The sequence below is a fragment of the Apodemus sylvaticus genome, chromosome 21, assembly GCF_947179515.1.
Source record: "Apodemus sylvaticus chromosome 21, mApoSyl1.1, whole genome shotgun sequence".
Taxonomy (NCBI): domain Eukaryota; kingdom Metazoa; phylum Chordata; class Mammalia; order Rodentia; family Muridae; genus Apodemus; species Apodemus sylvaticus.
In genome coordinates this window covers 43,881,837-43,905,880 of record NC_067492.1, presented here as the reverse complement: position 1 = coordinate 43,905,880, position 24,044 = coordinate 43,881,837, and the positions used below count along the sequence as shown (strand labels likewise).

Genomic DNA, 24,044 nt, shown 5'->3' with positions numbered 1-24,044 from the left:
ACAGGCCAGGGCTATGGTAATCACACTTAGGAACCTAGCTAGGCCAGGGACCATTTCTAGGCAAAACATGGGATTCCAAACTGAACCCAGCCACCCTTCTCCTCTACCTCAGCCCTGGCCTGCAGAGGTCCTAGGAGTTCCTGTCCAACTAACCCGACTCAGAATTTTCTAGAGTTGTGTCTCATCTGCTAAAGAAACCAGATACCTACATGTACAACATTTCAATGCTTAAAACTTATTCTGGGGACGCTAGGGGGGGAGCTGAGTCTCCTGGGTCTTGGAGAAGGCCCTCTCTCTTCAGGGTGGTGGTCCTCCTGGCCTCAGCCAGAAGGTCCCAACATACTGGCTGCAAAATCCTATAGCTGTGGCAACCTCACTTGCTGCTTGAACCTCCACACCTTCACCAGCTCAATTTCCCCTTCACTGAAAGGCAATGAGATCTGCCTCCTGCCTCCAGGGCAGGCCTGCTGAACAAGAAGGCGGGGCTTGCTGGGTCACCTCCCAATGTCTGTGGGATGTTTTCTTTGGTATGCTCACATGCACACACACACACACACACACACACACACACACACACACACACACACACAGCATATCTCTAAGACATCATGAGAAAGGAACCCTGGATCATCCTGGGTAGAGAAGGGGACCTAGACTCCCATCTGAATGTGAGACCGAAGCAACAAGGTCTCTGACCACGCAGACAAACCCTCCAGTTCACTCAACAAAAGCCCTGTCCTTTTCGTCAGCAAGATTCATCCTCCTAAGCCAGAGGGAGGCTACTATTCAAATGGGAACAGGCTCCAAGAAGGCAGAAGAGATCTGAAGCCTTAGCACTGCCCACTAGTCCTGGCTTCTGGGGCCTTTCCTGGGTTAGAGCAAGACTGGTGAGCCTGGGCTCCTGGTAGCAAGAGTTCATGATTTTTCTGGGCAAGGAAAGAAAACAGAGCTTCCATGATCCCCAGACAAGGAGCCCCTAACCTCAGGTCCATCAAGTCCCTATTGGAGAATGGATAGAGCCTGATTTATCCATGCCTGGCTCCCCATTTCTTTGGCACCAATAGCCCAGATCTCACAGCCAACTTATCCTAGAGAATCTACCTGATAGTAGAGGAAAGGTCGTGTCCCCACTGACCCCAAAGTAAGCCAATGGAAGTCATGCACAGAGAGAAGCAGGGAGCAATACTAGGAAGAAGGACTCACCAGTGTCTCCTACCTTCCCTGCCCACTCCATCCCCTGTCCAGGTAAAGCCACTTTCTAGTGGAAAAGGCATATTTAGGTAGAACAGGAGTCTCTTTGAACATCAAGCGCTGCACTCATCCCAAGGCCTCACGGATCATGCACAACCCAGTCACCTGCAGCTGATGGGTAACCAGCACAACAGTCTTCCCCTTGAGAGTCTTCTTAATGCACTCTTCAAAGACATGCTTGCCCACATGGGCATCCACCGCCGAGAGCGGGTCGTCAAGCAGGTAGAGTTGACGGTTGGCATACACAGCACGGGCCAGGCTGATCCTCTGCCTCTGTCCTCCAGAGAGGTTGACACCCCGCTCCCCAATCTGTGGACAGGAATAATAGCTTCAAAGTCCTACCACCCCATGGCCTTTGTAGGCCAGGAGCTTCCTAAAGCTCCCCGGGACCCGGGGAGACAACACAGCTGGTTATCTCCCTGCACACAAGCTCCTCCACCCCTCATCTCACCCTAGACAATGCTGACTGGAAGAATTCCATCTCCCTCACTTCACAGAAGCACAGTGCCAACTGGGAACAGCTCTTTGTGACTCTGAGTGAGGAGTGCCTATCGCACGACTCCCACTTCCCAGTGCACAATCCACTATAATATTTTGGTCAATGACACAGAGGAGTTTTTTTAATTATTATTGTTGTTGTTGTTTTGTGCTTTTGGTTTGTTTTTGGAGCATGGAACTTTGGAAGAATGTCTAGTGGGTAATGAAAAGGAAGGAACATGTCTGGGAGATGCATCAGGGGCCCCTATGTCCACTCCTTTGTGTACAAATGTGTGTGTCGTGAAGATACCAGCCATCCCTGAGACTTGGTGCCTGATCTGAGGCATGGATTAGATGCTCAGTAAACATTTACTGCAAGATGAAAATCTATGTTATGTTTCCTCCTGAGCACAGAGTGGATCCCACTGTACTCAGATGCCCAGCTACTGAGCTGGGTGCCATGCACTGAGAGTGGGAGCCCGGAGCTGGGAGCCGGGAGCCTGGAGCTGGGCAAGAAGAGTGACACGGGAACCAGGAGCTCACTTTAGCTTCAGGCACTGGACACACAACACCAGCCCTCGACATACTCACCAAGTGCTAACCAAGAAGTACTAATTGCAGCACTTGGTGGCAAGCCACTACTGACTGTAGACCTCCAAAGTCTTCCTCCGTGGGGCTGCATTAGCTTCTGAAAGTCTAAGAGGTGGCTAGACACCCAAGCGGGCTGGCAGGGGTGTACAGCTATAACTTGAGAGGAGAAGCCAGAGACACATTCATGTGCCTTCAGAAAGGCCAGCCACTCCTGACAGGCAGAGTGAGGGACTGGAAGAGCTCTGGGATGGGAAAGCTTGTCCAGGAGACATGGTGCACGGGGGAGAGAGAGGACGGTTGCACAGGGGCTCTGGGTCACGAGTCAGCAAGTTCAACTCAGGATCAAGCCAGCCCTTTTTACAAGCAGCCTAGGGGCAAGGTCTAGAGGTGACTCAGCACAGAGGAAGAGAGCAAGAAGGAGCCCTCAGACTCCCGACTACGTGAAACACTCTAGACAGCTGTTCTGAGGATAGGGCCCCAGCTCTATCCTTGAGGTTAGGGAGGAGCTGTTTAGGAACTCTTCTTGATATGGTGAAAGGGTTGGACGTGGTCTGTGAAACGGACCCTGAGGAGTCACACACAAGCAGGCTTGGGTCCACCTCCACTTGGTGGACCCGGAAGAGTCCAGGAGAGGCAGAAGCCAGACTCTGGCAGCATTTCCATGGGGCTTTCTGCCTCTGTGATGTGTGGAAACGGATCCAGGGTCAGCTCAGGAAATGGGTCTCATCTCTGCTTACCTCAGTCAGGTCTCCATAAGGGAGGCTGTTCAAGTCCTTCTGGAGACCACAGACGTGAACGGTGTGTTGGTACCTGTGGGCATAGAGGGCAGACTGGTAAGACCAGCACAGAACACAGCTGCCTAGGCTGCTCCTGAAGGAACCACTGTCTCTGCTGGCACAAGGCAGGGATCTCCAAGCCGTTATGTTCAGGGCTCCCAGGCAAGTTGCCTCGTCCCAAAGACCATGTCGCCTTGACCCCGGGGGTGTCTCCTTGACTCAGGGTTGGCCCCTCCCCTTACAGGGTTCATGTCATGGAGGGGAAATGACACCAGTGACTACAAAATCCCAGGGTGTCAACTGCTGTCACTGCTCTTTGAGTCAGAAGGGAATTGAGATGTGGGGCGAAGCTGTTGCAGATGGCATGGGGGGGGAGGGGGCGGGACACAGGGCTGAATCAAGGCCAGGAGTGGAAGAGAGGGTAAACATGGTGGAGCAGCGTTCAGTCGCATGATCCCGAATGTCAACCCTGGCATCTGCTAAGCTCCCTCTGCTCTGTAAGCTCCTCTCCCCACCCCCACCCCCATCTCTACCATGTTGGAGAAAATAAGACACAAACACAGAAGATGTCACTTCCGGGGAAAGAGGAATAGCTCTGGGGCTTCCGGGGATGTTTCTTCCCTCTGTATCACCTGTTCTCAAGCCTTGGGAGGTCAGGCTCATGAGGACTTAGCCTGCTCTGCCCAGCCAAGCTGCTGGGGCAAATTCCTTGTTTTCCTGTGCACAGATCCACCACTCGGCCCCTGGTAGAAACCCACCTCTTGGAGTTTCTGGCACTACGCAATCTAGTGGGATGTGAGGCCCCACGGTAAGAGAGAAGCTGCCATTCTGTTGCCTCCATTTTCTCTGTATCTCAACCCTAGACATATCCACAGTGAGCAGACCTGTCCCCAAGGCACCACAGTGGCCCATAGCCTCAGAATCTGGTCACTACTCTGAATGGCTGCTTTTCCTAGTGGCCCTCTCACCTCAACCCCGTCCAAGCAGCTACTGGACCCCACACTGAGCAGGAGATTTCTGTCCCACTTAACAAGCTTCATGCCTCTACTAAGGGTGGTTGGTTACTACGACATTCCAATAACAGCCTTTGCCATATATTCTCATAGGCACAAACTGCTCCACCATGTCTTCTTTGCCCTAAGGGACCGAAACCCTCTGGAACCATGAGACAAAACAAATCTTTGCTCTACTAAGCTGCTTCTGTCAGGTTATCCGTCATACGATGACACTAAAGTAACTGGTACAAGCACGCTGGGAGCAATATCTGTGCTCCTTATGGTGCCCTGCAGAAGGCAAGCACTTGGTTAATAATCTTCCAGCTCCTTATTGGTAAATTAAGTACCTGTCCTTACAGCCTGCTTCTGTGGAAACCAAAGGCATTCCAGGTAGGGATGGGGTAGATGCAGGCAAAGGGGACTATGGCCACAAGATGCTGAGCAGAGGAGTTTGGCTCATGCCAAGGACTCCCATCACAGATCCCATGTGAACCTTCTGCTGAGGCGATCACAGCCAGGGAAAGAGGAGGAAAGGCCACAGACTTCGTGCTGGGAATGTACTCGCTGGTCAAGTGCCAGCCCGTAGGCTTCAGAGTCTGTGGGCTCAGATAATAAGAGAAGTCCAAACCGCAACCGGATCCCTAAGTCTGATTCCTTACGTCTGTTCTATGGTATTTGAGAAATGTTTGAGTGACCATGCTGTCAGGTAGACCTGATGTTAGCAAGTGATGCTGGAGCCCAGGGCACAGGTCCAAGACCTGTGTGTGGGCGGACAGCTCACTCCTCTGGGCTTCAGTTTTCCCATCTGTGAAATGGGATATAATACCTGGGTCTCCCGAAAGGCATGGTAATGGAACTTACCTCAAACAAGCCTGCCTAAGAAGTCACTGTTTTCCAGAGCTTAAAGATGATGACCCAACACATATCAAAGATTTATTAACTGGAAATTTGATTTTGTCTCATTAGATCATTTGAGGACACTAGCGACGACATGCTCATAGAGTGTCCATGTGAATTACTCGTGTCAGGACTGACTAATTGCATGCCTTCTGCTCATGATCTCAAGCAAAGTTTGAGTTCCTCAGACTAACTCAAAATGGCAAGGCTCATTTTTCACCAGTGAGGCAACATATGCCCTGTTACAGAGAATCTCAGAGCATATGGTACTCTGCCCTGGAAAGGAAGTGACAGCCTGGCCCTCTTCTCACCGGGCCATGTGGTCACAGGTCTGCAGAATGTGCCACTCCTGAACTTCTGGGTCAGAAAAAGAAATCCCAGTCCCTGGGCAGGCCCCATGAATGTTTCATCAAAACTCATTAATGAAATCTCTCCACTCAGGAACCATTCTTAAGAGCCTGAAGCCGGATACATCCCAGGCTAGCGATACCTTTGATGGTTGTACTTCTCTCCAAACAGTATGTTCTCCCTCACATTTCCATGAAAGATCCACGCTTGCTGGGAAACGTAAGCCAAGGGTCCATTGACAGCCACGACCCCTTTCTGCAACTGCATCTGGAGCAATGATAACCAAAGAATCCTTAGAAAACATGCTATAGGGCCTCTCCAGATATCCTTACTGCACGAGCATTAGTCACACAAATACAAGGAGGGGTGACAGATGTCTCGTGCACACTCTGTAAGCCCAAGTGTGCTGGTGAAGGTCTCTAGGTGGGACACTTGCAGGAGTTGGGCAGGAAATTTAGGGAGTAAGTAGTCATGAGTCCTGCTGCCAACTGGAGGGTGCAGGCTATACTTAGGTCACCTCTGGGCCAACTACAGCAAGACGCCCTAAGAATGGATGAGTAACAAGAGGTCCCCTTCCTCCAGGTATGACAAATGGGTCCATCCCCTCTTAGCCAGGTTCCTGGGAGCAGAGCACAGCTTATCCCCATGGGTAGAGTCCCCAGAATACCCGACTTAAAGAAGTAGGCTCAGCTCAGTCACACGGTTGTAACCATGCAAGAATTCAGGCCTTAAGGGGGCAGAACTCTATTTTTTTTTCCTCACAGAGTGGGAAATCCACTTCCGTGTGGAACTTTGGGCCTTTGGTAACCTTGAGCTACCCATTTAGAAAACGCGTGAGGCCCAGTTTGTGACACCGAGGATCCACAGGCATTTTAGCTGACCCACAGTGTGTGCTTCTGATAGACAGTGGCAAACAGTGCCGGTGATACCAGGATCTAATGCCGTCAGGAAAGGGCATCTGTAGGGCTGATGATCTTGGGGTGGTGGCAGTGTGGGTGAGCAGGGAAAGCGCCACATGATGTGATGCTATTTTGACAATGGGAATGGTTTTAGAGACTTGGACAAGAGACGACGTTAGCAAGAGCAGTTCTAAGAATAGCAGGTGCCTTCCAAGGACAGTGCTGAGCCAGTTGACACTGTGATTTGTCCTGAGAACTCAGCTCTAACTAGTGAGTATGCTCCCTTTTCTAACTCTCATTGGCCATTTTGTAGATGAATAAAGCAAGGTCCGGTGGGGCTCGGTTTCTTTGTCCAAGGGAAAATGGCGAACGTGTGACTAAGACGAAGTGGTAAATCTTCCCAATCTAGTTCCCACTGTTTTAGCCCCCAGACCACTTCCCAGGTCATGGAAAAGTGCCTGATTCCCTCGCTGCTTCATGGAAGGTGGGTTCTATTTTCTCTGGGATGCTCCCGAGGAATAAATCAGAGGGTAGAGGTTGAAGGGAGGCAAATTTCCTACCACTACACATCAACGCACCGAGAAAAGGAACAAACTGAGAACAAATGAGCTGCCGTGCCAGGAGGGCTGAGCCTGGGCTGGGGCATCTCTTACTTTGTTGAGAGACCTGTGAGGATCTAGAGTGCTCACAGAAACACATATACTCGGGTCCCAGAGCCTACCCAACCCAAGCCCTAGGTGTTCCTTCCTCACCTCAAGCAAGGAGAGAAGTGCTCCCTCTTCCTGCAGAGAGCCAAGGGATGTCAAAGAAGCGGATCGCTTTGCCCCTTACAGAACTCAGCCCATTCTAGTAAGGCTCTGCTGAGCTCCGTTTCTCTATTCCTTCAGCGGGTGCCCAAATTCTTTCAACAGTGGGAGGCAGCCTTAGCTCAATGGTTCTTCCCTTTAAGAAGGCCAGAGGAGGAGATGGAGCCCCACCTCCTCAAAACCTGCCTTATTCATTTAGGGTGAAGCTTGCAAAACATGATAACATGGAGGTCACCTGGGAACACAGTAAATCGCCTTACCTCCTATGGAGGCTCTCACAGCGAGGCGCAGCAGAGACAGGACAAGACTTGGGACCATCCCTCTTCCTACACAAAGTTTTCAGAGCAGCTAGGGTCGTGTTAACCACCCCCCCCATGCATTCATTCAGCCCTCCCACTTTGTTCAAGGCACTCCAGCAGGTATTTGGGGTTTGGGAAAAAAACAACCAAAAAGTCATCAAAAGCCACTGTGAGTTCCAGTCCCTTCATTCTCCACCAAGCTGCTTGTCTAGATTTTATAAACCAGGATGTAATGATCTATCATATATTTAGACCAACATGGAGGTGGGGGCAAGGAAGCAATCAGTGTTTTACGCCTGGCCTCAGGAGGTAAACCCAAAGATGTATGAGAAATCTTGGCCCTTGTCAAGCCAGGCATGGAGCTGCCAAAAGCATCAACCCAAGGGACTCATCGGCAACCTTGATGCTGACCATGGGCAGCAAAACACGGCCACTGTTCTACAGGCTGGCCGCCTCAGCCCCGACAAAGTCTACGGCAAGGAAACCTTCCCACAGTTCTGTCAGTGTAGTCTCTCCAGCTCTCGCCATATACTCACCTGTCCTAGGAGAGCTGAAATGAGGGAACTCTTCCCGCTTCCAACATTCCCGCATATTCCCAAGACCTTCCCCTGTCAGAGAAGTAGAGACAAGACAGTCACTCCACCATATTCTTGGTGGGGGGGTGGGGGGGCTCAGGCTCTATGGTGACCAGGCCAGGCAGGACAAGAGGCTACTAATTTCATGTCTACAAGGTGGCAGCTGCAGCCGCGGGCCCCAAGCCTAGTGTGCACAGCTTGGAAGGATATGGATGTGAGCGTCTTAATTAAGTGCCTTCCCTCCTGCAGCCAGCAGAGTAACCGGAGGGCTTTCGGAAACCTGGAAATCCTACATTGATGTAAAAAACAGCCTTGTGCCAGTTTAGGAGACAAGGGCCCTGGGTACAAGGGTTGTCCTGTGCCTAGAGTCCAAGCAGTGACTCTAATGGCAGGTAAAGGAGGATATGACCCAGGGGGTGAGGGCATGGGACATCCTTCAAGTAGAGAGAGCCAGAGGATTTCAGAAGTCTTTTTTTATGAAATCTTTCATCATAACAACTCAATTTAGAACATCAAGTCATTTCGCTATCTCCACGGGACGACTTTATAGCTGAACTCGTGTCAACTCAGCCATCAAGTTGTCACTGAGCACTTGTGATACACCAGGCATTGTTCTGAGCACCAGCAGTCACCTCACCCTGACTCCAGGGTCACATAGGAGGTACATTCAACCCCAGTGCAATCCTAGCCACTCAGAGGATGAATCCAACAGGTGGACCACACACACACACACACACACACACACACAGAGCTCGTGGTTTAGCTGGAGATGGACAGAAGGGGAGCAGCTGGCACACAGAATTGGTCAAACGTGTGTTATGGAAAAGACAATGAATGGGGCAGAAATAGAGGCACAGGGAACGTGTACTCAGAAGGTGGGTGCGTCTGCTTGTGCTGGCCCTAGAAAGGCAGCTTGTTTGGGAGGTGCAGGTAGCACCAGCAGTAAAGAGAATGACCCAGGTAAAGATTGACACCATAAAGATAAAGCACGTTCTGTTAAATCAGTCCACACAGAAGGCAAATGAAGCTCCAGGCTTCTGGGAAGCTCAAGAGACTTCCGAGAAAGTGAGCTCAGATCTGTATAATACCCCAACATCCCTTTACTACCTGCAGGCTGCTGTCAAAGTCCTAGTACCCTGGGTTGGAAGATGGATGACCACCCTTAAAGGTCCCAGGCCCATGGGCCCACAGACAGCCCTCGTCACAAGTGGCATTGAATACGAGCTGAGAGAGGTAAGACAGGGGTCGCACAGGCCTCTGGGGGGTAACTGACAGCTTGTCTGCTTCTGTGTTTGAACAGAGAGGCTGCACATGGAACATTCTAGAACATTTCCAAGCATCCCTGATGCAACACTGTAGAACAAAGATGCATTCGGTATGGGGCTGGCTACGGCTCCTTTCCAACCTGAAGCTAAATTAAATCTGCTCCTCTCCTCCTGCCATACCTAGCAGGAGGGTTGCTGTCTGTCAGCAGTAACTTCTTTGACTCATCTCTAGGGAACGCCACACATTGTGCTAGGCACTGGAAACAAACCATGGTCAGGACTGATGACGTCACTGCTCTATGGAGCCCACAGTGTCGGTGCTGCGAGTACGTGGAGCTGACCCTTTAAGTCACAATGGCACTTCAAAACAATGAGCCTAGCTCGGGATGCTCCGTGTGGGCCAGCTTCACAGAGGCTCCCTGCAAGCTCCCCCTTGAGCCCTGGCCATTCCTCCCAGCCAAGCAAGCGCCTCCTAGGCCCATTCTGTTCAGAATAAATCCCAGGCAGCCTTCACCCTCTGGGCAGCTCATTGCTTATTCCCTCATTCACCAAACATAATTAAGAACCTGGCACCAGGCGTAGGCTCTGGGCTGAGGGCATAACTCTGAGTAACATTTCCCCTGTCTCATCCCGGAGGACAGCAGCTAATGGAATCGTGGAGCTAAATTTGGAGAAACTTGGATGGCCTGAATTTAGAACTTTTAAGGGTGACGCGTAAGCCAGCCATGATTGTTAAAAGGAAGAGAGGGCAATGGTTGCTAATGGCAGTCAAAGCTTACCGCGAGCTAAGTGTTTTGTATGCGGTTCTCACAACCACCTTGTGAAGTGGACGCTATTATAAAAATCCGTGCAGCGGGCAAAGAGACAGACCCTTCAGGAGCTAAGGCAGTGTGCCCAAAGTAAAGCAGCTGGTAAGTGGCTTGGGTCTGCAAGGGAACTGCTTCACAAAGCGCTGCCTGTGCCTTTGTCGCACAAATCCAGGCATTACCACGTACTGAAGACAGGACAGAGCAAAGCAAACGGAGGGCTAAAGAGTAGTTTCCTTACACACCAATTTCCCGAGAGCCTGTCTGAAGAAATTAGGGTGCAGGCTCAGAGGTGGGGGTCGGGGAGGACTAACCAGAAAGCAGTAATTTTACTGAGGAGACCTGAGGTCAGCAGTGCTCGGCTCGCCAAACGTTAGATACCATCGTGGCATCCATCAGCTGCAAGGCACCGTGGTTCCATCAGCTGCAAGAGGGGCCGGCCTTGGCCTATGGAGTTTTGACCACTCTGGCTAGCAAGCCTCTCCTTCTGCAGGGTTAGCATGGGGGAAAGTGTGCGACAAGATGGGAGATTCCATAACTAGGCACAAGATTAACGCTGAGCCTGCTGCGGCACTATCAGCAGCATCTTAGGCGTGCCCACCAGGTTCCCCCATGCAACAAGATATCGACAGGGAGAGCAAGAATCGGCCAAGGGCTAAAGTCACAGCTTTTATCTAATGGTTCTACAACCCTCCCTCTTGAGGGAAGAAGGACCTTGGTGCCTGGCTGGCTTGTGAGCAAGCACACACACACACACACACACACACTTTGCTAGATTGGTTTAAAAATCCCATTGTGCTGTGTAAAAGCAGTATTTGGTGGTGCGTAGGGATATAGGCTGAGAGGAGAGGGAGCAGAGCACAGATGAGAGGCAGAGACATGAGGATGATGAGCCCCTCAATCGCCCGGACTTCACGCTGAGACAGAGTTGGATGCCGGAAGTGTGCAGTCTTTCTCCACTTGCTGGCTAAGTGGCCTAGCTCTTGTTATTTAACTACCTTGTGCCTCAGTTTCCACAATCATAAAATGGGGTAGTGGGTGGAGTAGCCAAAAAAGTTAAGTGTGTGATAAGTCTTTCTTAACATTCTATTGTGAAATTAGAAACGAGTCTCAAAAACACACCATTAAATATAGTTAGTCAGTTGGAGTCACACAAATTGGACTATCCACTTAAAACTGGAGCTGGCAAGGGCTCAGGGGTAGGGGGTTACATAACGCACAAATACTTTCTACCTCCAGCATCTTTGGAAAACAAAATTCTAACTAGAACAGCAGGTGTAGCGACCCATATCTATAATCCAACATAGGCAGGCTGAAGCAGGAGGATGACTAGTTCAAGACCAGCCTGCGTTACACAGTAATACTCCCTTTCAACAACAACATGAAACAAAATGGCAGTGGTTCTAGAGGCAAGGATAAGCAGTCCCAATGGAAGCCATCTTCTTCAAGCTTGAGCATGATGCTGACACACGCATGCACATTATTAGAGAGTTGGACAGGGAAGACAGAAGACTGATCGGAGACACCCCAGCATCACCTCCAGCTCAAACCACATTTTACGGGGCTTAAGAAAGCCACAACTATATAGAACAAGGAGGCAGGGTGGAGGCCTTCAGAACATACACCTGCTGTTGCAATTTGGGTGCTGAATTCCCCTCAGAGGGCATTAGCTCCTAGGATAGCACTGTTAGCATGCAGTGTTGGCTTTTAGGAGCAGACACCCTATAGGGGTCTAGGTCATTGCAGCCATGCCTTCAAGGGGGGCTATGGACACTCCGTCTTTTTATTCTGTTTCCTGGCACATGCTGTAAGTGATTTGTTCACTACCCACCCCAAGCCATGATGGACCGGCTTTGCTAGAGGCCCACAGCCTGATCTTGAATTGTATCCAAAACTCAATCAAAATAATGTCTCCTTTCCTCCTCCCTCTTCCTCTCCCTATCTCTCTCCCTCTCCTTCTCCTTCTCCTTCTCCCTCTCCTCTCCTCTCATCCTTCTCGCCTTCTTTATCTATCCCTCATGCACACACCCTTGGGTAAGCCCGTGAGTTTTCCCTCAATCATTTTGCACCTCATTATTTTAATATGGAGTCTTCTCGTGGAATCTGGTCTGTCTATACTGACCAGTGAGTCCCAAGGATCCCCACGTCTCTGCCTGCCCAGTGCTGGGATTATTGGTATGCCTGACTGTACCTGGCTTCTTATGTAGGTGCTGGGGCTCTAAACTCAAGTCCTCATGTTTGCATGGCATAATGCACAAAACCAAACACTTCCTCAGTGAGCCATCTCCCCAGGCTCCCAGAGCTTGGCTCTTCGCAGATTAACAGACTCAGATATTTCACTATCACAATCCAAAGCCGACTGATACACTCACCTTTCTCACCACAAAGCTGATGTTGTGGAGCACTGACTTGGGGCTGCCACTTTTCCGCTCCGGGCTGGCAACGCCCTGATCTGGTGGACTTTGCTCACTGTATAGCTCTGGCCTCTGTTTCTTGAAAATGTGCCTTTTCTGATCTTGTGCCTTTGGCGGGTCACTTTTCCTGTTGATTTCTTGTTCCCATGTCAGGGTGGCATTTGCTAAAAGCAAGATAGTATCTGGGTCTTCTGGTTGGGTGATGTAGGATGGGGGACTTTTAGCTACGAGAATTTTCTAAGATTAAAGAGACAACAGTAAATGGGCAGATGTCATCCATTTGCAAGAATCCTCCCAAAATATCTTCTAATGACCCCCGATTTAGAATCTTGGCATTTCTACCTAAGACAATCAGGACTGATCAGAAGTTATTCCCCCAGGAGCGCTGCAGCAGAAATAGTCCATGGATTCAAACTATCCAGGACGGTATCTTTTAACCCCGAGGCCTATGTGGGTCACCCACATTGGAAAGTGCTGATCTAGCTACGTTTCATCCTCGCCTGCAAGACAGTGCGGCTCTGCCTGTGGGGATGGCCTTCACTGCATGACAGACAGATACGAAACCAAGGCCCATTTGCTCCGTCTCTTCCCCACTCAGCTCGACAAAACACTCACAAGTTACTAAATGGTACTTGTCAGACCGAGGGGGTACATGGTAGAAATGCACACACGGACAAGCATAGCCCCTGACCTCGAAAAGATTGTCTGTGGGAAGGGGACACGCACAGCTCGGTGCAGTGAGGTGTGACAAGGACACAACCTTGCAGCGGCCAGAGAAGAAACATGATTCCCCTTCCTGTAAGTCTATGTGTTTGGTACCTGAGCTGAGTCTCTATAGGCAAATAAGAGGGAGAAGAGAGAACAGGGAAATGAGAGTGGAGACCACAACATGGCAGACGGGGAAGCAGGCAGAGCATGGTCTAGTGGTTTGGCACAGCATGAAATACGCCATCTGGGATTGCTGAACCGCAGAGCTCAAGGTAGAAATGGGATGGGAAACAAGGGTGGAGAGACTGAGGGGCCAGTGCCATCCTGCGGGAAACAGGGGCTCCCAGGAGCTGATTAGGTGACCGCTGGCGGGCAGGTCAACACTTTCACAGCTCTTTGAGAACTGAGTGTAGTAAGGAAGGATTGGAGGATGACAGTTTTGGAAAGGGAGGGCTGACGTATAAATCATACTGAGATCAGAAGACACACGATGGAGACCCCAGGGAAGGGGATGGTACAGTGTGGAGGTTGAGGATTCAAGAAATAGAGTCCTTCTCTGACTCTAAAACACCTGTACCTGTTTTCTAGTACAGGGATATGTAGAGTGAATGCGAGACTGTTGATCTGTGTGCCTCTGAGAGGCACCAGGGTACCTTCCAGTCCTGGCTTACACAAGTGCCTCTCCCTATTGAGAGGACAGCGCCTGGAGTCTTCACAGGGCTCTTCTTAGAAACAAGGAAACAGGGGCAGAAACCCAAGGCGCTTGAGAGGACTCAGGATTTCACAGACAGCTGAGCTGCCATTCTGTGGTCAAGAATGCCCTTCTCCTTTTCCTGCCTGGACCTCAAGCCTACCAAGCGCCATGCTTGTGAATCACCTGTATGTACATAGCTTACTAGGGCCCCCCAGTTCTGTACCAGTGTCCCCACACTCATCACAGGCCACGCCAGGAACTGAGTCAGTGCAGAGCCAGCCACACTGCTGGAGAAAATGTGAATCATGCCTTAGGTGGGTTGCGGGGGGTGTTAGGAGCATGCCCTCTGTCAATAAAGGCTCTGGCATGTTCCCCTCCAGAGCGTATCTTGCAAAACCTTCACCGTTCATTCTCTCCTCTGCACACTAACTCTCCCATCTTCATGGCCATGCAACTGCCAGTAGATCTGAACATCACGCCCATTTCCAAGCATCACCCGCCCACCCCAGAAGTGAGATCTCGTCCCTACTCACCCAGCATTACTTATACCTTCATTCTCCTTAGAGAGACACTGGCTTCGGCCACTGCTTTGACCGAGAAAGGCAAGATTGCAATGGAAAACTTCATTACATTAAACATGGCAATCACACTAAATGCCTGAAGGAGGAAACAGAGGATGGAGGATTTAGAACTACAAGTTGCTTTAGCTCCAGGCTGCTCTATCCATGGGGGTTGGGGGAAGGGTTAGTAAGTAAACTCACTAACACAAGAAACAGCGGCACCATTGGGGATTCACAGAGGAATGCTTTTTCATTTCAAGGCTCAGAAACCATGGGTCGGCAAACTGGGAACAGTGGCTTTTTAATCTCTTTTGTTTTGGGAATTTTCACCAAAAAGGGGGGGGGGGACATATATACCTGAGACCATCTCCCAGCTAAGCAGCTTCATACATATCCATCCATACTGTGTCCTTTTCTGACCCAAGACTGCTCATTCAAAGCCCTGTCCAGATTCGCCTAACTCACTTTCATCTGGGCTGGTCAGAGGCATCTGACCCTCTGGGGTCACAGCATCTTTCTCCAGAGCACACAGCTCCAAAGTCGCTGACTGAGGGGTTTCCCCACTGAGCCTTATCCAGTATCCCTAGATACTGAAGCTCCTCCGTGAAGACAAGCATTCTTCTTTCGACTGGAACCCTGGGGGGGTAACTTCATCTCTCAAACACCATCTTCTCACTCCTGGCTTCATGTAACAGCAGGCTCTTTCTACCCCACTTAAGAAATTAATAAAACAGCTTCCCTCTGGCAAAGCCCAGGTGATGTTGTCTGCTGCTGAGCAGGCCCTGTGGACACGTTCCAGGTTTGAGCTAGTTCTACATTGCTAAGAGGATAGCAACAAATGCTTCGGTCGCATCTGCTCCTAACTCTCTAAATCCAAAAGTACCACCTTGGCACAAACAACAGCAACAACAACAACAAGAAAGCAAAAGAAACTGGATCTTGACAGGCAGTACACAGGCTACCTGGCAGACCTGGAAGCCAATCTCAGGATGCCATGACCCTAGCAGAGAAAGGGAACCAGGAGGGTTCTGAATCAGGAGATTTGGATCTTGCTTTCTTCTAAACTATCATGTCAGAAAACTTAACATCATTTGTTTTTTCCTTTTTTGTATGTAATAGAATTAGAGGGTGTGTGTGTGTGTGTGTGTGTGTGTGTGTGTGTGTGTATCTTCGTGCAGGTATGCATGTATGCATGGGAACCATCAAGAGCAGTCACAATAATTGAGCAGTGTCCCGCTCAGGCAGGACACTATTGCCACTCATTCTGGCTTTGGGCTCGTGACCAAGTCCAAAGCCTTACAGTAAAATGGGCCCAAAGAGCCTGAAATGACATCGCCCCTCTCAGATACAAAAATAACGTGGGTGTTAGTGGAATTAGCAGAGGATGGCCAAGCAGAAGCTCCTGCTTCGCCTTGTGATACCCCACCCTTGTGATACTGACACCCTTGCTTGGGGGTGCTATGTTTCCTCTAGGAACTTAGCTACCCCTTGCCCTCACCCACCTGCCCCACACAGTACTCTTCCCTTGCCTTGGCTGACTCTTCTCCAGCCACTTGTCCTGCAGATGCTTGGTTTACTATCTTAGCGGCGTTTTTCTTCAATTAAATCCAAGAGCCGTTTCCCCTCTAGCTCAAGGTTCTTTTATCTCTGCATGTTCTGTTCCCTTGTCAAAAGCCCTCGAGCTTTACGTTCATCCCACGTCCCCTCAGAGGCTTCAACCCACACCCATGTGACCTGGGTGAAAGCAGGTGAGAGCATCTAAGGGCTCTCTAGGCCCCCACACTCATCCCACACCCACAATCACTCACCCCCCTCTTCCCAGCTACACTGACAGGAACTACTGCCAGGCTTCTTAGTGACAGTGAAAGCAAAAACCAGGAATGGCCAAAGGCAGGTGACAGGCCATAGCTGTGGAGTAGGAGCGTCGATAATTAAACAGGATAGGCCCAGCTCTCAAGCTTAGAAGAACTCTGACCCCAGCCTGATCCTTTCGATTTCTCCCTACCAGAGAACAAGCTAGAATTCCCCTGTTTGTAACACATGCCACAGGAGCCAAGCAGCCAAGTGCTCTCTAGATCTCCTGTACACCCTGCCCCCAAACCTGCAGCCCCTCCCACCACCCATTCACCAAGTGTGCTCCACTCCTAGCAGCCACCTCTGCCCTGCATGGACAGAGAAAGAATAGCAGGCAGATTCTCCTGAGGTCAGCCCAAGGACTCATGTGCAAACTGGATCAGAGTCTGGGTTATGACTCGGTGGTACAGTGCTTACCTAGAATGGGCAAGACCTGGGGCTCAGCCCCTAGCACTGAACAACTAAATTTAAGTCTAATTAATTAATCCAATGAAATAGCCTGGTATCATTTGGTATATTGCAACTGGGTGTTCTAACGCCAGGCACAAGAGAGATGGAAAGGGGTTTCTCACCAGGGGCTTGCCAAGGATAGGGTGCAAACGTGGCCTGGTTAGAGGAAACGCTTACCACAGGAGCAGTGAGCTTGCGTTTCAGGAAAATGTGACAGGTGAACGTAGACACGATGGCTATGGTGGACACAATGGGAGCCAGGGCTGAGTTCCCACTTTGGACGTATCCAGCCTTTTCCAGTAATTTTTTTTCTCTCTTTCTTATGTCTGCAAAAGAGAAGGCAATCAGGCATGATTCTATTTTGTGGGCCAAACCCTAACCTTAAGAAATGCTTCCGGGCTGGGGAAAAGGCCCAGCAGGTAAAATGTTTGCCACACAATTGCAAGGACCAGAGTTTGGGCCCCCAGAGCCCACATGAAAGCCGGGCAGGAAGGGTCACTGACGATAATCCTGGCACTCAGAAGGCAGAGCAGGGGATCTCTGGGGATAGCTGGTTAGCTGGACTAGCCAGAATCGGCAAGTTCCAGGTTCAGTGAAAGACTTGGTGAAGAGTGACCGATGAAGGTGCAGCCAAGTGTCACTTTCAGGCCTCCACATGCCTGCACCCATACATATACAAGCATGTAATCATGCTACACACCACATACACATACACTTGCTCAAAGAGAAAGAAAACTGTTTTGGCTTGAATGAGAATGTCCCCCATAGGCTTGTGTGTTTGAGTGCTTTGTCCCTAGTGAGTGGAACTGTTTGAGAAGGATCAGGGGGTGTGGCCTTGTTGGAGTAGAAGTGACCTTACTGGAGAAGGCGTGCCACTGGGAGTTGGCTTTGAGGTTTCCAAAGCCCATGCCAGGCCCAGTCTAGCCCATCCCCTCCCTGCTGTCTACAAATCAGGATGTAAACTCCAGCACCAGACCTGGCTGCCTACCACCACACTCTGTCATGCCAATCATGGAAAAAAAATCATTTGAAACTGTAAAAAGCAAGTTCCCAATTAAATACTTCTCCTAAGAGTTTCCTTGGTCATGATGTTTGTTCATAGCAATAAAATAGTTAATAATATGAATGGAAATATATAAATTATTTCTGCCTGATTCTTCTCCAAATGACAGTGAAACAAATCATATTGGAACCCCAGGACATGAACCCAGCAGCACCAGGATCTCAGTCCCTCCCAGCCCTGATACTCCATAGATTGAGTCATAAATCAAATGCTACAGGAGTCACAAAAGGACACTACTTTTCTGTGGAGAAAGTGTGGAATGCAACAGAACAGAAAGGCCCATCTGGGGCCAGGAAGCCTCATTTCATATGCCCAGACTCTGTGGTTGAACTTCAAAAGAATACCTCTTCTTCACAAGTCTGCAAGGTGCTCCCTGATGCTTATAGTAACCAGCCTAGTTCTAGCCTCCTGTGTAAAAGCACTTTCACAAGGGCACTGCGGCAGTACAGGGTTCCTACCTCACTAGATCCCACATTCTTCTACCTACTGTGACAAGAAGACAGTACAGTGCCCTCTGAACAGAATAGGGCCTGCTCTGCAGGAGGACATTGTTTTCCTTTTGAGTATTGGATCTAGGGCTCTACTGTCTACCAGGGAGGTTCCCCTTAGGCCTTCTGTGGTACCCTCCCAATTTACCTTACAGAGCGGTCAATCATATGTTCAGTTATTTGGGAGATTAGTTTGGTATCTAGTATATTGCAGGTGCTATGCCAGCAAGCAGGGCCCCAGCCCTCTTCCAGCGAGGAAGATAGGCAATCAGGAAAAACAGAAATAAATGCCAGCAATCCCACCAGCGTGGGAGGTGGAGGCAAAGGGATCTTGACTTGGAGGCCAGCACCAGCTTCACAGCTGGCTCCAGGCTAGCCCGAAACAGTGTTGCAAAAGAAAAAATAGTAACAATGACAATAAAAACTGAGTAAGATGACTTCAAATTGTGTCTGGTGATCAGAAAGAAATAAGCAGACTTAAGGGATAAGGAAACTGGTAGGCTGTGACCAGCTTCGGAGCACTGGGCACGCTGGGGCAGGTGGCCTCCGGAAGTCAGGAATAGGGAGAGGAACCAAGATCGACACAAAGTCAAAGTGAATGTCTAACATGGGGTCAGACAGCACAGGGGACCTGAAGCATGGAGGTGCATGGGACATTGAAGGTCCCCTCAACTAAAGTAAAGCAAGCAAAGGTTACTAGAAAACAGTCACCAGAGGCCAGAGCTGCTAAGCCAACTGAAGGCGCATGGCCCCCACTAGAAAAATCTAACTTTGAGTTGTCTAAGTGAGAAAAGACACCACTGAGGAATTTCTAGCAAGGGAGAGGCATCGGCTGCTTCTACTTCTGCCGTCTCTGAGCGGAGACTGCATTGGACCAGGGCAGCAGTGGAATGAAGAGAAGCAGATGGGTTCTGGGTATGTCTGGAGCCAGCAAACATGGGGCTATTTCCAAGCTTAGCCCTGACATACTCCCCGGCCTTTACAGTGGAAACCCTTCCCTAGCCATCTGTATAGCTCCCCTGGTCTGCAAATAGTAGAATTTGATCTATAGTCACTAAACCAGAACGGGCTTGAGTGACACTGAGTTGGATCAAGTTGAACTAAGTCCAGTGGAATCATTATAGAATGAAATTAAGTTATTTTAAGTTCAGAGTATGAAGGAAATATTTCTGTATTCTTAAAGAAGTCCTATTGAATTGCTGATGTCCCACACAGGAGTAAAGGAGGACACAGTTTTTCTAATTCTTAGGGGCAAGGTTTGTTCCTTTGACATTAGCTTTGTTTTGTTTTGTGTTTTGGTTTGGGGTTTTTTTGTTGTTGTTTGTATGTTTGCTTGCTTGCTTGCTTGCTTGCTTGCTTGCTTGGTTTTTGGAGTCAAACCACAGTGTCTCACTATACAGCCCAAGCTGCTACAGACCTTGAAATCCTCCTGCCTCGTAACCTGAGAGCTGGAAGCCCAGGCAGTACATGGGCTGAAGCGGGTTCTCTAGAGACAGTCTCTAAAATACAAACACAGCTTCACCCCAAATTTGTGCTGATACCTAAGTAGGAGGGTATGACTCTGGTCCTTGCTGACCACCTGAAGCTACATCAGCGATTCTATAAATGTCTCTGTAACTAGGATTTAGAGTTGATTGAAATGGGCTTTTGTCTTTAATATTTTTATTTTCTATATTCTTTGTTTACATTCCAAATGATTTCCCCTTTCCCGGATCCCCCCTCCCCATATATCCTATAAACCTTTTTCTCTCCATCCATTCTCCAATCACCTCCCTCCTTTTTCTCTGTCCTTATCATTTCAAAACTAAAAAAACAAACCAAAAAGCAACTTACAAATGCATCCTCATGTCAGCTCAAGAAACATTGTGTCTGTGGGCCACATAAGTACAATAAAGTCCCTGGAAGCAAAGAGGAGATAGATCTGGGAGGTGTGTGTGTGTGTGTGTGTGTGTGTGTGTGTGTGTGCATTTATATGTATATGTATCCATGTGAGTATGCATGAGTGTGTGTATGTATGTAGATATGTATGTATGTGTATGTGTGAGTGTATATGTGAGTGTGTGTAAGTGTGTGAGTGTATGAGTATATTATGTGAGCATGAGTGTGTATGTATATGTGTGTGTATGTGTATGTATGTGTGTATGTGTTTGTATATGAGTGTGTATGTGTGAGTATGTGTGTATGTGTGTATATGTGTGAGTGTATGGGAGTATGTTATGTGAGTGTATGTGTGTGTATGTATATGTTTGTGTATGTATGTGTGTGAGTGTGTACGTGTGAGTGTATTTGTGTGAGTGTGAGTATGTATATGTGAGTGTATGTGTATGTGTATATGCAAATGTGTATATGTCTATGCAAGTGTGTGTAAATGTGTGCATATATATGTGAGTGTGTATATGTGAGTGTATGTGTGAGAATGAGTGTGTGTGCATGCGTGTGTGTGTGTGTGTGTGTGTGTGTGGCTATAAACATCATTGAAGTCAAGGAAACAGCCTGACATAGCTCCTTTGCTGCTCCAATATGTTGTGGATTATTTTTGTAAGGGTAACTAGCCAACACCAGGCTCCCTGTGCCCCAGAAAAGGCAAAACCATATGCCACTCACCCTTGGGTTCATTAGAACAGATGCCCGGGTCTATTACAAAATCACTACAATCCTTGGAAAAATTCTTTGACCTACAGAGCACCTTAGGAGGCCCCCTCAGCACCCCGCCCCTGCTGCAGTGCCTGGCCCCCACAGAACTTGAAGAACCTCTTAAAAGAGCACTCTCCACCCATGTAAGTGCTTTGCAAAGCAGCTGCTCATCTTACCGTGAATGGTGTTTATAAAAGATTTCTCCCAGGCATACATTTTAATCAGCTTGATGCAGGTCAGAAACTCATTCATTGTCTGAACCCGCTTGTCTGTCACTGAAATTGCTGATCTTCGGAAAGCCGAGTTGAGTTTGGCCATAAACATCTGAAATCGAGGTACAAGCAACTGCATTCAGGGAGAACTGCTGAATTGCACTTGGCCTAAAAATCCAGGGATTGGAACACAAATGCCAAACAGAGTTCTAAGGGGACTTGGCTGAGATCCTCAGTCCTTCCTCTGCATTACGGCAGCTGACTTGGCCTGGAGGAAGCCACTGGGACCCTGTCAGGTGACATAATGATGTATGAACATGCAAGGTAGGAAAGTAGAAACTTTGGCAGATGGCATAAGCATCCCTCCTCCCCCAGGGCACTCAAATTCGAGTTCTTAGAGAATGACACTGGGCCAACCAAAGATACAACACCTGTGTTCGTAGATACACACAGGCTTCAGGTGTATGCCCTCTGCACAACTCAGCAAAGGCATGTATGCGGGTTGCAAATGTCAAGTGTTTTACATTGCACATCCCTGACTCACCTGGATTGGGATGAATATGAGATACACACATATCCCAACAAGAGCTGTGGACCCCAGAATGAAAAAGGCGTACACCGCACAAACGACCATTAGGATGGGGATGGTGGCTGGCAAGGGACAAAACAAGGCAGCCTCAAACAAGGAATAACTATCACTTGATAGTACATTGAGTACCTAGAAAGAAAGCACATAGGTTCAGGCTTGGGACCCTTTCTTGAAGCTCTCTGATTGGCAGGAGGCGGGACATATCAAGGGATCAATGTGAAGAGCTGTGTGGTCTCTCTCTGGCATGACTTTGGAGGGCTAGTATCTTAACTGAAGATCTCAAAACTGGGAGGTGCAAAGGCATACAGGGTTTGGGGGGTATCATGCTGAAATGCTGTTTATGTCTTTATTAGCACAGTTCTGCCTTACTCAAGGAAGCAGCATATCCAACGAAAAGACTGCTCTTCTGATGGGCATGGTGATACAGGCATGCACCACTGCACCTGGGAGGTTGCAATAGGAGTCGGAGTTCCAGGCCAGCGTGGGCTGCACAGGGAGACTCTGTCTCCAAACTATCAAAGAAGGAAATGGAGAGAAATGGAGGAAGAGGAGGAAGAGGAGGAGGGTGGGGGAGGGGAGGGGGAATGAGGATGGGGAGGAGGAGGGGAAGAAGGAGAAGAAAGAGGAAGAGGAGGAGGGAGAGGAGGAGGGAGGGAGAGGAGGAGGAGAGGAGGAGAGAGAGGAGGAGAGGAGAAGGAGGAAGAGAGCTCTCTTTGCCCTTTGTGCAAAGACTGTGCCCATGTGGCTCTAGGTTTGAAAGTAACATGTAAGCCAGAGTATGGAAAGAGATCTGGGGAGAGGTTAAAGGAGAGGGGACTTCAACCCTAGGGAGACACATTGTTTTTTTTTCTCTCCATCCTCCTACTGACTTTCTGAAAACGGTTAGGGTGATTGGATCTCTTACAATCATCCTGAAGATATGGGGGAGATATGGGGGAGATATGTGGTAGGGAGATAATGTTGGAGGAAGGGAAGGATCGCAAAGCTGCCCTCCCCGGAGCTCCAGACTCCTTTTAGATAAAGTAAGATAAATTCTTCTTCTTTGCTATTATTTTTTTTTAAAGAAAACGGAGTTGTGTGTATCCCCAGCTGACTTGAGATTTGTTAGTGTAGCCAAGGATGGCCTTGGATTTCATCCTCCTGCCTCTGTACCCTAAGTGACGGAGTATGCAGGCAGGAACCATCACACCTGGTTCATGTGGTGCTGGGGAGGGAACCCCAGACTCTATGCATGTTAGGTGAGCACTCTGCTAACTGAGCCCTGTCCCCAGATCCTGTTTCCTTCCATGCAGGGTCTACTCAGAGTTCCCATAAGATGATTTGAACCCAGTTGAAGGAGCCATTGGGAAAGAGAAGCAAGTCCTTTCACTAAATACCATGGGTGGGGGTGGGGGCTTGGGAGGTTATTTTGAATAAGTGGCAAGGATTTTGTTACTAAAGATTAGAGGCTTAAGACAATGCCAATGCTGAAGTATAATGCACATGGTTGCATTCTATTGGAATCTTACACAACTGGAATTTTTTTTTTCCAGAAGGGAACAAGTTCTCACTACATAGCCTAGGCTAGCCTCAGTTTTCCATTGCTTCTCCCTCCATCCCCTGAGTACCAGGGTTATAGGTGTATACACTACTACTGCTACTACCACTACTACTAGCCCATCAGTTTTACCAAATACCTATAGTGTGCTCTATACTGTTTCATTGCCCTCACCGGTAATCAAAGGGATTGAATGATATCACTCTCTAGCACTTTTCAAATTCCACAGCTCAGATGTGAGCCCTCCTCTGACTTCCTCTTGTGCTGTCTGGAGCCTCCATTACCTCACTCAACGGGGGATTCACATGTGAATAGCAAAAAGGAAGCAAGCAGATGCTCCGTCCAGGAAGCACAGACCACACACTCAACAGAAACAGGGCCAGCTTTTCAAGTGGAAGCTCCTCCGGGCCCTGCTTACCTCCCCTGCAGAGATGTGAGTTAATGTCTTGAAGGACAGCAGGTTTTCGAAAATTAGCGTGGAGAGAGCCACCTTCAGTCGGATCGCTGTGCGATAATTTATGGCCCAGGCGAGGGCCCAAAAGAGGACTTTGGTGAACTCGGTGGCAAAGAGGGCCAGGCACAAGCAGATGCTGATGCCGATGTGTCCGGAGGAGATGCTGCTAATGTGCTGGAGGATTTGGTGAATGAGAACTGTCTGTAAAACAGTGCAGTGGAGAATAAGGGAGGGCCGCTGGGTGGAGCTCCACCCAGGAGGCCCCGGATGCCCGACTTTACCCGCAGACATTCTCATTAATTTCAGCGGTGGTGGGTGTGCTTGACAAGAATTGGCTTTATGGAAATTCACCCCCAAGGAACACAGAGATAAACACAATGAACTGAAGCCACTGACTCGTAG

The 24,044-nt window shown here is 49.1% G+C and overlaps 1 protein-coding gene across 4 annotated transcripts in view; it reads right to left on the bottom strand.

Annotated features, from left to right (window-relative positions):
• Positions 1 to 24,044, bottom strand: part of Abcc12 (ATP binding cassette subfamily C member 12) — a 59,977-nt gene that overhangs the window by 30,355 nt on the left and 5,578 nt on the right. For 2 of the 4 annotated variants that reach the window (XM_052166605.1, XM_052166604.1), the window contains exons 4-13: positions 23,607 to 23,843; positions 21,607 to 21,780; positions 21,027 to 21,174; positions 16,843 to 16,991; positions 14,351 to 14,458; positions 12,358 to 12,636; positions 7,876 to 7,947; positions 5,478 to 5,602; positions 3,057 to 3,129; positions 1,357 to 1,560 (exon numbers count right to left, since the gene is read on the bottom strand). In XM_052166605.1, the coding sequence (XP_052022565.1) occupies positions 1,357 to 1,560; positions 3,057 to 3,129; positions 5,478 to 5,602; positions 7,876 to 7,947; positions 12,358 to 12,636; positions 14,351 to 14,458; positions 16,843 to 16,991; positions 21,027 to 21,174; positions 21,607 to 21,780; positions 23,607 to 23,843 (1,569 nt within the window). The remainder of the gene's footprint in view (positions 1 to 1,356; positions 1,561 to 3,056; positions 3,130 to 5,477; positions 5,603 to 7,875; positions 7,948 to 12,357; positions 12,637 to 14,350; positions 14,459 to 16,842; positions 16,992 to 21,026; positions 21,175 to 21,606; positions 21,781 to 23,606; positions 23,844 to 24,044) is intronic. The other 2 variants (XM_052166606.1, XM_052166607.1) reach the window with 2 other exon arrangements.